This window comes from Halichondria panicea, chromosome 1 (genome assembly GCF_963675165.1).
Source record: "Halichondria panicea chromosome 1, odHalPani1.1, whole genome shotgun sequence".
NCBI lineage: Eukaryota > Metazoa > Porifera > Demospongiae > Suberitida > Halichondriidae > Halichondria > Halichondria panicea.
Window position 1 is genome coordinate 1,086,972 of NC_087377.1, and position 14,250 is coordinate 1,101,221.

General features: G+C 40.3%; 3 protein-coding genes across 10 annotated transcripts; all 3 read right to left on the reverse strand.

Moving 5' to 3' along the window:
- Positions 1 to 230: 230 nt before the first annotated feature.
- Positions 231 to 3,358, reverse strand: LOC135331442 (uncharacterized). The gene is made up of 8 exons (XM_064526595.1): positions 3,164 to 3,358; positions 2,699 to 2,970; positions 2,405 to 2,504; positions 1,936 to 2,030; positions 1,673 to 1,779; positions 1,362 to 1,497; positions 1,115 to 1,287; positions 231 to 813 (listed from the first exon to the last, which is right to left on the reverse strand). The coding sequence occupies exons 1-8, from the start codon at positions 3,243 to 3,245 to the stop codon at positions 681 to 683; spliced, it is 1,098 nt and encodes a 365-aa protein (XP_064382665.1). The 5' UTR covers positions 3,246 to 3,358; the 3' UTR covers positions 231 to 680.
- Positions 3,359 to 4,462: 1,104 nt separating this feature from the next.
- LOC135352504 (uncharacterized) lies at positions 4,463 to 10,626 on the reverse strand. The gene is made up of 10 exons (XM_064525694.1): positions 10,488 to 10,626; positions 8,346 to 9,188; positions 8,102 to 8,216; positions 7,676 to 7,890; positions 6,659 to 6,988; positions 5,865 to 6,173; positions 5,461 to 5,790; positions 5,166 to 5,333; positions 4,828 to 5,024; positions 4,463 to 4,604 (listed from the first exon to the last, which is right to left on the reverse strand). Exons 1-8 carry the CDS (start codon positions 10,561 to 10,563, stop codon positions 5,173 to 5,175), a joined length of 2,379 nt encoding a protein of 792 aa, XP_064381764.1. The 5' UTR covers positions 10,564 to 10,626; the 3' UTR covers positions 4,463 to 4,604; positions 4,828 to 5,024; positions 5,166 to 5,172.
- An 860-nt stretch (positions 10,627 to 11,486) lies between these two features.
- On the reverse strand, positions 11,487 to 13,155 carry LOC135332221 (NAD-dependent protein deacylase sirtuin-5, mitochondrial-like). 8 transcript variants are annotated; one of them, XR_010393173.1, is made up of 6 exons: positions 12,804 to 13,087; positions 12,465 to 12,533; positions 12,295 to 12,370; positions 12,126 to 12,231; positions 11,852 to 11,967; positions 11,488 to 11,691 (listed from the first exon to the last, which is right to left on the reverse strand). XR_010393173.1 is itself a non-coding variant. In XM_064527602.1 (6 exons), exons 2-6 carry the CDS (start codon positions 12,516 to 12,518, stop codon positions 11,616 to 11,618), a joined length of 357 nt encoding a protein of 118 aa, XP_064383672.1. In that variant the 5' UTR covers positions 12,519 to 12,533; positions 12,804 to 13,070; the 3' UTR covers positions 11,493 to 11,615. The 8 variants fall into 8 exon arrangements, 5 of the variants coding, with proteins under 5 accessions (XP_064383664.1, XP_064383656.1, XP_064383672.1 ...); XR_010393172.1 differs by having other exon boundaries at positions 12,126 to 12,237; XM_064527602.1 differs by having other exon boundaries at positions 11,493 to 11,691; positions 12,203 to 12,237; positions 12,804 to 13,070.
- Positions 13,156 to 14,250: the final 1,095 nt, after the last annotated feature.

Sequence of the window (14,250 nt, forward strand, 5' to 3'; positions counted from 1 at the left end):
ACCCGTAATTATAGACAATGCATGGCTATAATAATTATATATTATAAGCAGCTTCTAGTTCGGGTAGTCTACCCAAACTATAGAAGATGGTTATAGACCTACACTGTAAAAAATGGTGTGTGGTTTTGACGCAAGTGCGTGACTATTGTGGCAACTATCAGGAAAAAAACGCAAGAAAAAACGCACGTTTGCCACAATAGCCACGCACTCTGCGTCAAAACCACACATCATTTTTTACAGTGTAGTATAGTCAGCAAGGAACATCTAGATTTTATTCAGAGTCTGCATGAAGCTGAGGCTGCAAGCATATAGATAGTATTATGCACCTGAACCTATAGCTGGGAGGTTAATTAGTCAAGAGAGATTAGAGAATTAGTCAAGAGAGATAAAAACAAAGCTATAATAATTAATATAATTATGTAAGACTTATAAATTATACCACTCATGTATCTAACAAACTACATACTCTAAAACATTGCCAACAGATACTGTTAATTAATTGTCTAGCTGAGATCCACTTTATTCTCCTCAGCTGACTCTAGCACAGCCTGTTCCTCCAGTCCATCGTGCACTGTAAAAAATGATGTGTGGTTTTGACGCAGAGTGCGTGGCTATTGTGGAAAACGTGCGTTTTTCTTGCGTTTTTTCCTGATAGTTGCCACAATAGTCACGCACTTGCGTCAAAACCACACATCATTTTTTACAGTGTGGGGTATAGGCTTTAGGTCAAAACCAGTGCCAGAATTCATGTACTCTAGACCCCTTCCCCTGGCCCTACTCTTGGGTTCTCTTGATCGACCCTTGACACAGCAACTGCATGATGCACAAGGAGTATTATGAAGAAAGCACACACTACATAATTATAGAGTCATCATTGATTCAGAATCAAAAGTAGCTTTTTTGGTAGCTGTATAACTTGAATTGGTATTACACAATTACAAATCTAAATAATGCATGTTGTAGCTCTTAATTTGAAAGGCTATAATCATTTGTTATTGCATGGCGGCTATTATAATTAATCTTGAATTAATCTTGAACTGCGTGTACTTTAATTAACTGCTAATCTGATTTGTACATTAACTCATAAGAATGTATGTTAATAGAGTAGTCTCACCATGTAATGGTAATAATCAGAACCAGTATCAGGATCAGTCCCAGACCACCCCCCACTCCGATACCAATAATCTGATTGATCGTCAGAATAATGGGAGGGTACGTTGGTTCAGTGCCAATCGTCCGCACATCAGTCACTTCAAAACCAAGTGCTGCGTACTCATCATGATAATCCTGCGATGGAAGGGAGCTGAGTGACAAAATTAATGTACACACACATTAAATGAACACGTACAAGAAGGACTTACCAGTACAGTCGTTGCTAATGTTCTACCGCTGAGGAAGCCACCATCCAAACGAGCGTACATGCTAAAGCTGATACCAGACTCTCCAGAACTAGCAATCTCAGCAATGTAGAGGTTGTCAGCCGTGAGTGTGTTCCTCCTGAGTGGGTGTGTGTGTGGGGTGTGGGCATGTGGAGTGTGTGTGTGGGCCAATGAAGTAGTTTAAAAGTAAAGGCGAATGTATTAATTTTAGCAAAAGTATTACTCTCTCGTGGTTTCATAAGTGTTGCATCCTCCGTATACATAACGTAGTTTGTGCGTATAAATCTGTTCACCTTGTTCTTGCCTCAGGGTACGACACTAGACAGTCATTGTCCTCACAGTAGACATTGATAGCATCAGCTGTGGCTGCACTGAATTGCATCTGTACCTCAACAGTGAACTGCAAGGAAAGAACAAAGTATCAAAAAACACACGCGAAGAGTGAGAATACGACCCATTATTTGGCATGCAATTAAAGTGCAATGTACAATATCATTCACATTCGAAACCATAATACTTCTAGACAACATTAATTTTGGAGTTATATATAGTTTACCGTGTAAAGGTTGAATCCGTTGATCTCCACGATGATGACATTACCTGTCGCTTCCTCGGGTACAGTCACTGGTGGTGCAATAGTGAGCAAGCCCTCTGTAGGTGTATAGGTGTGGGTGTGGGTGTGTGTGGGTGTGTGTGTGTGGGGTCTGTGGGAGTGTGTAAGTGTGTGTTCTACGCATACACACAACAAAACTCTTATACTGAAAATCTCAATGGACCAATTTATACAAAAATTGCTCACACACTCTGCTAATGCACTCACCAGCTTGACACACTCCATCCACTAAATGATTTACCGCTCGCGGTATTAGTTGGCGGCAAGCGGAGGCGGGTGACCCCTATCGGCCACCGTAACTACAGGCTTATTTGTACGTATGATAACTTGGCCTGTATTAAATCTGTACCATGCATATTCAATTAAAACAAACGCCTCTTGTGACAATGTGCTGCACCAAAAAACTACATACCTTGAGGGCATACACAGTTGGAGACGACAGTACTGGTACTCTGGTCCACCACTCCCTCCAGTGTACAGTTGCCATTATTCTCACAAACACAGATCACAATCTATTATGAGAAATGCAAAAAATCTCTAAAAGACCTTCCAAGAAATATAAATGCATGCCTCTCTATAATCATAAAGGAAAAAGCAGAGCTTCCACAGCTAAAAATCTTTAAACCAAAACCAGTTGCTATATACTTTTTCTACAAATTGTTATAATTATTATGCAAACCAGTAGCCAGTAGTGAATTATACAAACCTGCACTTCCAGAGTTGACCCAGCATCCAGATCATCAGTGGCCAAAAACACTAGAGAAATATCGGCAATTTTATCAAGTTCCAACCTGAAAGTATACTCTATGGTATAGTCGCCCTTAGGAGTAGGCAGTAGAGTGGCCCCAGCTGGCAGTCCATCCACCAATATCAGGTTGATACTGCCCTTGTCATCAGTCACATTGAACACCAGTACAGCCTCTTCCCCCACCGTAACATAGAGGCTGTCAGGACCATAGATGAGAGGAGGGAAGTTAGCTGCATGTGCATGGGTATATAGAGTTGGCAGTTAGCATGCATAGATATAGTTTGGACCAGATATATAATTGTAGCAATCACTAGAATTTATTTAGGCCTTCGAAATTACGTTCTAGTGTAATACTTAAGTTAGGTACGCATATAAATAAAATTAGAGCTAAGATGAATATGCAACCATGCATAAATAACATACATGTCTGAAGTTTTTCATCTTCATCGATTGTAGAAATCATGTTCATTGTTTCGAGGCCGATGTCAGTATTCCCAGTTTCCATAGAGTCAAAATGCACTCTACATTAGTCCCGCACACCAGCAGAATATCAACTGATGCAGCAGCTACCACTTCATCCAGGTAGGGTGGATCGTGGTCAAGCATGCACAGCATAGTCTGCAGCAGTCATGCCCTTAGGGTAAGTGAAGAGAGACTCCGAAGCATCCAGTTGCCCTGTAAACACAATACACAGTCAGCATAAGTTTTTATAACGATACTTTAGATGCATATAATTATAGGCTATATGGAGGAAGTAGTACTACACTCAGAACATGAGTACGATTGAGTAATTAACAATGGTGTAGCTACAGATACAGATTTTGCGGCTTAGTAGATCAGATGTTCAGGCGTGCGTGGGTTCGATTCCTTCTTGTGGATTTTTCTTTCTTTCTTTAACCAATAATTATTTCTCAATACATCTAACTCCTATCATAAAGTTGGGGCGACGACCCAACTTGCCACAATCAAAAATTAAATCAGAAATACGTTTCACACATTTTTTTGTTATAGTTATATACACACAGACTGTTGAGGCAGTAGTACGTCAATAGCTCACATGACAGTCCCACTTGGTGTAGTAGCCTGAAGGAGAACTCAGAGAGAGGTACCAAAGTTCCATTCCGGAATACAACATCATCAGTTTGATTACCATTGTAGTTCCCAACCATTCCTGCACAAAACTCTCTATGTCACATGACCTGCCCTCAGTATTGTGATATAAATGCAAAATTATACTCAATAACATAATTATGCACAAACTTATTAAAAACAGAGCTCTCAGTATATAACCTAGCTGTTCACATGACAACAAGCTATGAAAGTTTTGCATACCTCTCTAGTTAGTCCTCTGTATTTATCAGGGATGATGACTGTGAAGGTCAGCATGTTTGTTAGATTCACCATCAATCCCATTCCATTCGGGAACGTGGCCAGAATGGAATTGGAACTGCTTCGAGACACAGTGTAGAAATCAGTGGATATAGAAGCGTTGAGGCTTACCAGCTGGTCCGTCACATCTTCTCCACTGATTAGAATCTCTAGCTGTCTAGATGCATTCAAGCGAATCTGTTGGAGAATAATAAACTGGCAAATCTTCCCATGCACACATCTCATACTATAGATGTATTAATATTCAATTCCTCTCTCTCACTCACTTCAACGGGAGTGTCCCTGCTCATAGCGAAAGCGAAACCACCTAGTTCAGTAGCTTTAGTAGTAGACTCTGGGAGTGGTTGCATACGAGCTTGGATCCAGAACGTGGTGTCATCAGTCAACAACTCCAGTAGAATATACTCTCCCCAACCATTGAATGTGAACTTAGCTCCATCAAGGTTGGTGAGATGAGGATCACCCGTACAGAAGGCTGTGTGCGTATGTATCATCGCATGTGTGAGTGTGAGTGTGAGTGTGTGTGTGTGTGTGTGTGTGTGTGTGAGTGTGTGTGTGTGTGTGTGTGTATGTGTGTGTGTGTGTGTGTGTGTGTGTGTGTGTGTGTGTGTGTGTGTGTGTGTGTGTGTGTGTGTGTGCTTGCACAGAACAGTTTATATCTGCAAGAATAGTAAAGATAACTGACGCACAACACTCACTTCTTCTTGGTGGTTGATAAGTGGTACAAGTAACTGGAGGTATTCTAGTCCTGTACAGTGTGTCTGCTTCTCCTCCTATGCTGCATACATCTCGCAGCTTGTAATCAGTTTCAAGGAACTGGTTCGGGAAGAATCTAGGATTGTAGGTCACCACTCCACTGATACCACGCACATTGTTGAGAGATCCACCCCTTCGTCTGTGATGAGAATAGCGTTATTATGAATGAACAACAAATAAGTATTATGCTTGTAAGAAATATAGCTAGAAACAGTAACATTAGACATCATTTGTATCCTCAAAGCTAGACTAGTATATATAATAAAATAATTATGGTTACCGAGGAACTACTGTATCGAATGTGACGTTCTTTTAAGTTGAATCGCGACTCCAAATGGAATGCCAGTGCTCGAGTAAATCCGCTGTGAACAACCATCATCAGTTTTAAACAATGGCACACCATCTTTTGGGAAGAAGGGAGGAATGAAGTCTACACCCGCCACCAAAGCTGAGGAGAGAAATACGTTTAAACTTACTCTAATTCACGACTAGGATCAAATGCTGCACCTTTAATTAACTTAATGGCTATTAAAATTGACGGTACCAACTAAAAACAGGGTAAGTTACACACTCACCTTCAGTGACAACATTGATCTTTATTATTTCATCGCCATAGATACACGAAACACTTCCACTGAAATCACCAAAAATATTCAGAGTGATCCTATTCTCGAGTGTAGTGACTATAAACTCTTCGCCACTAACATCTGAACTGAACTCTATCTCTTCTTTAGACTGCAGAAGATTGAGTCTCCACAACATTGTTGCAGGGATGGTCTCAAGATCCGTTCTTGTAGGATTGATATACCGCAGACATTCAAACGAGCTGGTTGTATCAATTGTTTCACCATTCATAATAAGCTTGCGACTACTGTCAGGCTCGATACCGTACAGAGTCAGTGTATCTGCAACAATCAAAGTAGTACGTGCATGATAAGATTGACCCTAAAAGGTATATGTCTCTATAATTATATTATACCTGACACTGCTCTAAAGGTTGAGCCGGAGGTTGACACAGTGGAATTATAATCATCTGGGTCTCTGGCTTCAAAGATAAACTCCATCCCATTTAGCAACTCAATCAGGTCTTTGTCCAGTTCAAAGTCCAATCTCACAGAGTTGTTGGTGTCATCTTCGTAGGTAGTCGTGATTCCCAGTGCGGTGAAGTTTCCGAGGAACACTACGGGAACAGCTGTATTGTCAGAAGTACAAGTAAGAGAGGCGGTTGTATCAGGAGGGTTAGAGTTCAGCACAGTCAGGACCGGTGGGTAGAGAGTGGGCTCAGGTGCTGTGGATTAGGGGACAAGTAAAACAACGGAGTATTAAACACGCAAGCACAGCAAAATAATTATATTCACTGTGCATGTACGTACACACCCACGCACGCACACACACACACACACACACACGCACGCACGCACACGCACACACACGCACACGCACACACACACGCACACACACACGCACACACACACACACTCACACGCACACACACACACACACGCACACACACACACACACACACACACACACACACACACTCACACTCACACGCACACACACACACACACACACACACACACACACACATGCACACACACGTGCACACACATGCACAGTATACACATGCAGACAAACACACTGATACCTCGCTTGCACATGCGTACACCGAGGCATATTTATGCTTGCAAGTAAATACATTTAGGAAACATTATATAACACTTACAATACAAATTTAATTACTACAAGCTTACAGTGTGTAATCATACTTACCATTGACATCGATAGTGAAGCTTGGGCGTAGATTATAATAATTATTGTATGAGAGAAAGTACTCTCCCTCATAATTGAACTGGGTCCTGTTGATGTGCAGCTCAGCATGGTATGGGAATGGAGTGTTTAGTTCAACACGGAACGCAAAAGGAGGCGGGTATCCATAATATCCAAACCCTCCATACGGATAATTATCATCAAGGGCTATGGACACTTGGAATCGAAAACCATAGGTACCATAAAGGTCACTATGTGCAAAGCGGAGTATAATATCTTCACCTAAATCACCAGTAGCAGAAGCTCCTTCGTAGAAAAATATGCGTAAGATATCTGCATGGAGAGAAATCAAAACAACACGGAGTGCTATACATAGAACAGATTACTGTCTAACAAATCAATTTGTATATTATGCTGTCGATAAATTAGCTATAATTGCAATACAGGGGCGGATCTAGGGGTGGGGTTGCTGGGGCTGCAACCCCAACAACCACTCAGCTCCACCCTCAGTTTTATCTATGCTGCAATACAGCAGTGATGGAGCTGACTGCAGACTACAGAGGTGTAGCTAAGCAGAGCACTGTGGTTTTAGTTACAAGAATGAATGCCAAATCCCACACAGATGCTGAACTGTTGTTTTGCTCAATAATTAATAACTCATTATCAGTTCTAATTTTGAGCTCATGATGTCTGGAAATGGTATAGAAAGATACTAGCTACTAACTGCATGCATGTACCCAGCTGACTTCAGAGTGTATAGAGGATGTCTGCCATATAACGTCATTCGTGAAGGCTACACTATGTTCTGACTGACTGTCCCATTTTTGATTGTATACGTACGTAGTGTGCGTTGTGTAATCAATGTATGATGTGACTACATTATACATATATACAAGCGTGGAAGGAGTATGGCCCTGTAAATTGTTCGGCGTGCACAACACTACAATAATAATATCCTAAATCTGCCTCTGCTGTACATAACATACAACGCTCCATATTTAATTATAGATCTATACTTACTGGAATGTAGAATGTTAGGCCTGAGATAAGTGTCTCCCTCTGTCCTGCATGTGTAGTAGCCTTCCAAACCAGACTGGTATAGCCCCCTGGGTGCATTCAAGGTAGTGGAGCTGGACGTATTCTGGATGTAGTTAGCGGAAATAGGCACTGCACCATTGTCAATCTCCAGCATGGGGTTGACATACTGGCTAGTATCTCTGCTTGTACAGGTTACACTGTAGAGGGGAGAGTTGCATAAATATAATACACCATCTAATTGAACAGGACTGTGTCTAAACAACAAAATTATGTACCATGCAGGGACAGAGGAGGCTGGAACCACTTGACCTTAGCTAATTAAGGTTGGAGACTTTAAGCCTAGCTTTTAGTAAAATTTTTGCCTTTTTTAGTTATACTTGCATGAGCATACGTATTATTATGTCTCACCTAATAATTCTCTCACCACTACGAATAATATATGGCTGCCCCAGACCGAGTGTCAGGTTCAGAGTCAACCTATCGACATACTCCAGCTGAATAGACATAGTCACAGGCTCAAAATCTGCAGTATAGTATAATAGCATTTACATGCAGTGCATAGGTATATATAAGCATATTGAAGTCTATCATCAAATTATGTGCGTGCATGCACTGATACATATAATACAGACGTATAACACTTTTAGCTCACTGGGTTCTCGACTCCCGAAATCAGAAACTGGATATGTACCAAAGTAAGAGCTCTCTTCTCCGTAATATGAGGCAGCAAATCCTTCTTCTAAGGTAAAGTAACAGTCTCGAATGAAGTTCCTACCACCAGCAGTGCATATTCTTTTGCTTGCAAGAAGAGCTCGATCACTTGAGGTCAGTCTAATAGCCACAGATTGTGTTAAACCAGGTGACTCATTCAGTATTTCACCTCCCGCAATGTTAACAATGTTGTTTCCATACTGATCATAGCCACCACGAGAGAGTGATAGCTTACTGGCATTGACAGTAGCAACGTCAATTAAAGAAGTGAAATGAATTACAATAATATCCTCATTAATCCAATAATCAGCTGGTGAGTAACTAATACCTACAAACTGAGAGCCCCCAAGGTTTAATATTACGTCACATTGAACGGTGTCATTTGGCTCAATTCTAACGTAGAAGGGAGCCTCAAGCGCAGCTGCAGTGTACATTTCCAATGCTATATTAGTAGAGGTTGCATTAGCAGAGGTTGTATTGATAAACTTGTCAGATATCATTCGGAGATAATCTCTAGGATCCATTGTGATATCAACGCGGTTGTCATCGTAGGAATTGCAACTACCCGGACAATCCGCCTGGAATGTTTCACTCGTGTTTGTATTTTTGAAAATAAGTTGGTTCAAAAAGCACGGTGCATCGATATCATACGGACGACGAAACCGATCGTAATAATATCCATTGTTTAAAAATGGATTAGGCTCCATCACGTTGCTAAAGTATAAGTTCATGGAGACTTGATTGTAGGAGAATTGGAATACCAGTCTGTTAAGTGTAACGGATCCTATGTTAACGGAGAGAGCATAATCGTTGAGACAGTGCATATAATTATATACAGTGCATGCACATGGCCTCCACTAGGACAGCCTCTCTACTAGCTATGGTACAGATTGAAACTACTATAATTATAAGTACATAAAAGCAACCTCCCACGAGCAAATCTTCTTGATTCCGGACAACGGACAAGCTTCCGGCTCCCAACTATCATATGGTAGAGTATACTGTTATAATTATTGCTAATCATAATACTGACATCATAACTCCAGTATAATTATTGCCTTATATATATCTTAGACTTCAGCAAGTTCTTTGCTTCTCGAAGTAGAATTATAGGGTACAGACCATACATGAGCATAATTATTATCTAAGTCTTTGATATGGCTATACCTAAATATACCTCTCATCAGAGGACAACCTCCGAAAATAGGACAAATCTTTGCTCCCAAATTGTTTGATTCGGAGGTTCCACTGTAAAACACATGCACACACATAAATCGACATTGCTTAGACTGTGGATGGATATTCATAAACCAAAACCAACTAAAGAATGTGTTGCTTGAGTATATTTACGATCACATGCAAGGCGCATGTGATCGGTAACTGCATGTCAAGAATGAATTCACTCTAGCTATATATACCCCCTGCAATGTAGGAAATGAGTGTGTAATCATAACTATAGTTTTTGTTTATGTTTCACGGACTTTTGATCTCCAAAAACAGACCATGCAGGGTGGCAGGCAAAAATAAAGAGATGAGTAATTATAAAACCACAAACAGAGTCACAACAAACCACAAAAAGTCACTTTAGCAAAACATTACAGCGTTTTGCTAGATCACATGGCTATTCTTCCCTCTGACCTGGACCATTAATTGGTTTATCTTTTGGGGCATTCTGCAAAAATATGACCCGGAAAATCCATGAAACATAAGATTTATTTGGTATGGCCTTACTAAGCAGTATGTAAAGTAGCTATAATTATAATACATAGTATTACCTCTAACAAGACGCATGCATGCATTTATATACTGTACTGCATATGGACAGGCATCTTATACTTAGTGACATGTACAGACAACATGCAGGCAATAGCTTATACCCATGCAAACACAAGCTCTGTTTAATCGTTTGTCAGACCATTTGAATTAATAGAGTAGTAGCCAACTATCTGTATAATTATAGACTAGACTATTATAGCTGTAGGGGTAGATTTTCATGAGGGAGGAGTGTTCTTTCTAGATTCTAGATTCTAGTCATTGACAACCAGAAAGGCCTCTTTGCACTTCATAATAGCCAATCACTTACCATCAGTTTGCCCAAAGCATGGGCTAGGAGATATTCCAACTACCAACAGAGCCAGGGCTATAATAAGAATCTTCATTGCAAGTGAAGGGTCCCCGAGTTTAGCTCTGTACAGATGATAAACTATTATGCGGATAGCTATAATTATCTATGGTAGCCTCGAATCCACACCGATTAAAACACGGCGTGGATTCGAGGCTACATCTAGGGTAAAGTCTAGGAGCTATAGTTGCGCATGCGCAATGAAAGACGTATAATTATGCATAGAGAGTACGATTTTTTAAATAAAGCTAAAAGTTTAGCGGCTGCATACTTATATATGTTACATTAATTAATTATGCAGAAACACTAATTACCATGAAACATTGATTATTATGCCTCGGTGCGCATGCGCAAGCGAGGTATACGGTAGTGTGTTTGTGTGTCTGTGTGTCTGTGTGTGTGTCTGTGTGTGTGTGTAGACCGCTACAGCTGCCCAAAGATGAATCAAGTGCAAGTAAGAGTTTCTATAGGCTTCTAGTCATGTTTACTTGGATTTTAATTCGTGGATTTGCAAAATAATGCTTCGTTCTCGAGTTATGCCTAGTTTTGCTTACTTGGAATGCCATTGCAGCCTTTTCAGAAGAGTGTCTGTAGCAAAACTTGTTCACCGAGTGTTACTACTCTACTTAGTAGTTAGCTCTGCACTAGAACGCTAGCTATTGGTAGCTGCAAGAGTGAGCAGAGAGCTGCAAGGCTCTGCTGACTTGCAGCATAGATAAAGAAGAGAGGGATTGGCAACAGAAGTAAATTTCATGTAAATTTGCTGAACGATGCGTGTTGCCCCCCGAACCACGCCGCGGTTGCCCTTCGCCACGCCCACCAATGAATTACTAGGCAACCAATGTGCATGCACAATGGCTGAAGCAGTTCAAGCTGTTGCTGAAGTTGACTTTCAATTGGTTTTAGATGCTGTCAGAAAAGAAATATTTCTCCTGTGGAAGGATTTATACAGAATTCACCATTGTATATATATTAGTAATTCAGAACCGTGGACAAACACAATAAAAAAAATAAAAAAATAGGACAAAAATGGACGAGAATTTAGTTACTGGTACGATAATTCAATATGTACATGTAGCTATGACGATTCTATTGCTCTGGTTCTGATGGATGCCTTTTCACAGCTTCGGGAAGTATCTCCCCACACTTGCCTTGGAAATGGTACCTGCATACAGATGGGTGAGTGGGTGGGGTCAGTACATACATAGAATACAGTGTCAATACAGTTCAGTATTCGATACAACCATTTTAGTTTGCAATGGTTCTCTTGATTGAATGCTAACGACCATAACAACCACCCACACAATATATGACAACATACGTACTTGAGTGATCCAGTGACTGGTGTAGGTTCAAGGTTGAACTCTGCTACAGACACACCCCTTGCCGCTAATCGGGGGGCAAAACCAGCTGCAGGATAGACCACAGACGATGTTCCCACCTATGGGGGGAGAGAGAATAACATGGTGTTCAAAGATTGTGAAGTTAAAAATAAAAAAACAGTATTAGTTTCTAAAGAGATCTGACTAGTATATACAGTATAATCATTTCAATGATCTGGTTTGCTAAAGCTACCAAATGGAGTGGAAAAGAGTTGACCTTTTCGGGTACTTTGAACGTGAACACAAGCACATACCAGTAGACAGAGGTCACTCAACGTGAACACAAGCACATACCAGTAGACAGAGGTCACACTGTTCCAAACCTTGGACTGAGGAGGTACAATTTATATCATTAGTCGAGGTACTATCGCTTGTACTAGGCTCACACTCATCTTCCTTGGAGGAGGTACAATTTATATCATTAGTCGAGGTACTATCGCTTGTACTTGTACTCGCAGAACACTATATTAAAGCAAAAGAGATACACTTTCACAACGTACCACAACCAACTCTAGCTACGGCATAAAAACAGTACACACACCAAATCCAACTATACCTTCTTTGTCCAATAACGGTACTTGATAGAGCAAATTCTCGGCTTTCTGCCCATGGGCCACTATTTCTCCTGTGGAAGGATTTAAAAATTGTTGACAGGTCATTCCTATGCATTGGTCATTCAATAATAGGTGTCAGTGATCTAGACATCCACATACAAATCACTAGGAAGCAAATGGTACATAGCCAAACACACTATCGCAAACTATCGTCACTATTTCATCACTATTTCAATGCCAATAGCACTTGAGCTATTTAAGCTTTCATTGTTTATTTCTATCAATCAAGATGTCTGTTAAGCTTTTATATACAGTAAACATTATCAATACAATGAACTTGCTTTTCAGAGGTACATAGCCAATTCCACAATTCCAAAAACACATACTTTTTAAAAACAAGCGCTCAACTAGAGTCAAACGTCTTTAGCTAACAAGATTACTAGCCACGTGGCATACATAGTATACTATTTAAAGTCTTTATCCATATAAAATCCTTTGTTACTGTACAGAAAAGGCATAAAACACTTTCCCGCGAGGCAAGCGGGAGTCTCTGGAGGGCAACCGCGGCGTGGTTCGGGGGACAACACACATCGTTTTGACATTTAACCACACCCCCTGCACAAAAGTCTACGTTTTGACTTCTGTTGCCAATCCCTCTCTTCTTTATCTATGCTTGCAGCCATTAATTTTAGACTTGAACTTTTGGCATCGATAGTTTTTAACAACAATCATGGTTGATCATTACCCACTATTTGGTTGATTGCATGCAGCAAATTATATCATCATGATAATTGTGTGTATATAAAAGCTAGCTATTAGTAGTTTTATGTTATGTAGCTTTGGCACCTCCACCGAGGCATCAGCACCCGCGGTGCTTTCATTGTTTCCTGTAATAATTATATATATATAGCCAGGTACACAGAATCTTATTTAAGCTTACATACTAAGTATATATATCTACTTAAAACAATGTCAACAGATTGTCTGACTAGTTGAGATCCACTTTCTTCTCCTCAGCTGGCTCCAGCACGGCTTGTTCTTCCAAAACCAGTGCCAGAGTTCATGAACTCTAGACCACCGCCCCTGCTCTTGGGTTGTCTTAATCAACCACAAGGAGGAATAAAGTACACCATACAGAGTCATTATTAAGTTAAATTCTCCGAAAAGTAGCTTTTTCAGAAGCTTTATTTGATGGTCAATAGCAACTTAAATTGGGATTGTCCAATTATAAATCTAAAGAATGCATTTTGTAGCTCTTAATTTGAAAGGCCAATCATAATAATAATAAAGTATATAGCATTGGCGGCTATTAATAGATTTACACTTGAGCTATAGGTGCGTGTACTTCTTCAACCGCTAATTTAATGCATATGCACTAACTATAAGAATGCCATATTATAATTATAGGTGCAGTTAATAGAGTAGTCTCACCATGTGATAGCAATAAGTATCAGGATCAGTCCCAGACCACCCCCACTCCGATACCAATGATCTGATTGGTCGCCAGAATAGTAGGAGAGATTGGTTCAGTGCCAATCGTCTGCACATCAGTTACTTTAAAACCAAGAGCATCACGATGAGCCTGGAGGGGATGGGAGAGGGTTATGCACACACATACTAAATATAAAATACTAAATATATTTTATGATTTTAATGACAAATATTCAACACAAGACAAATAATTATTGTAGCAAATAAGGAAGTACTTACTATAGTACAGCCATTGCCAAGGCACTACCACTGAGGAAGCCACCATCTAAACGAGCGTATACATGCTAAAGCTGATAC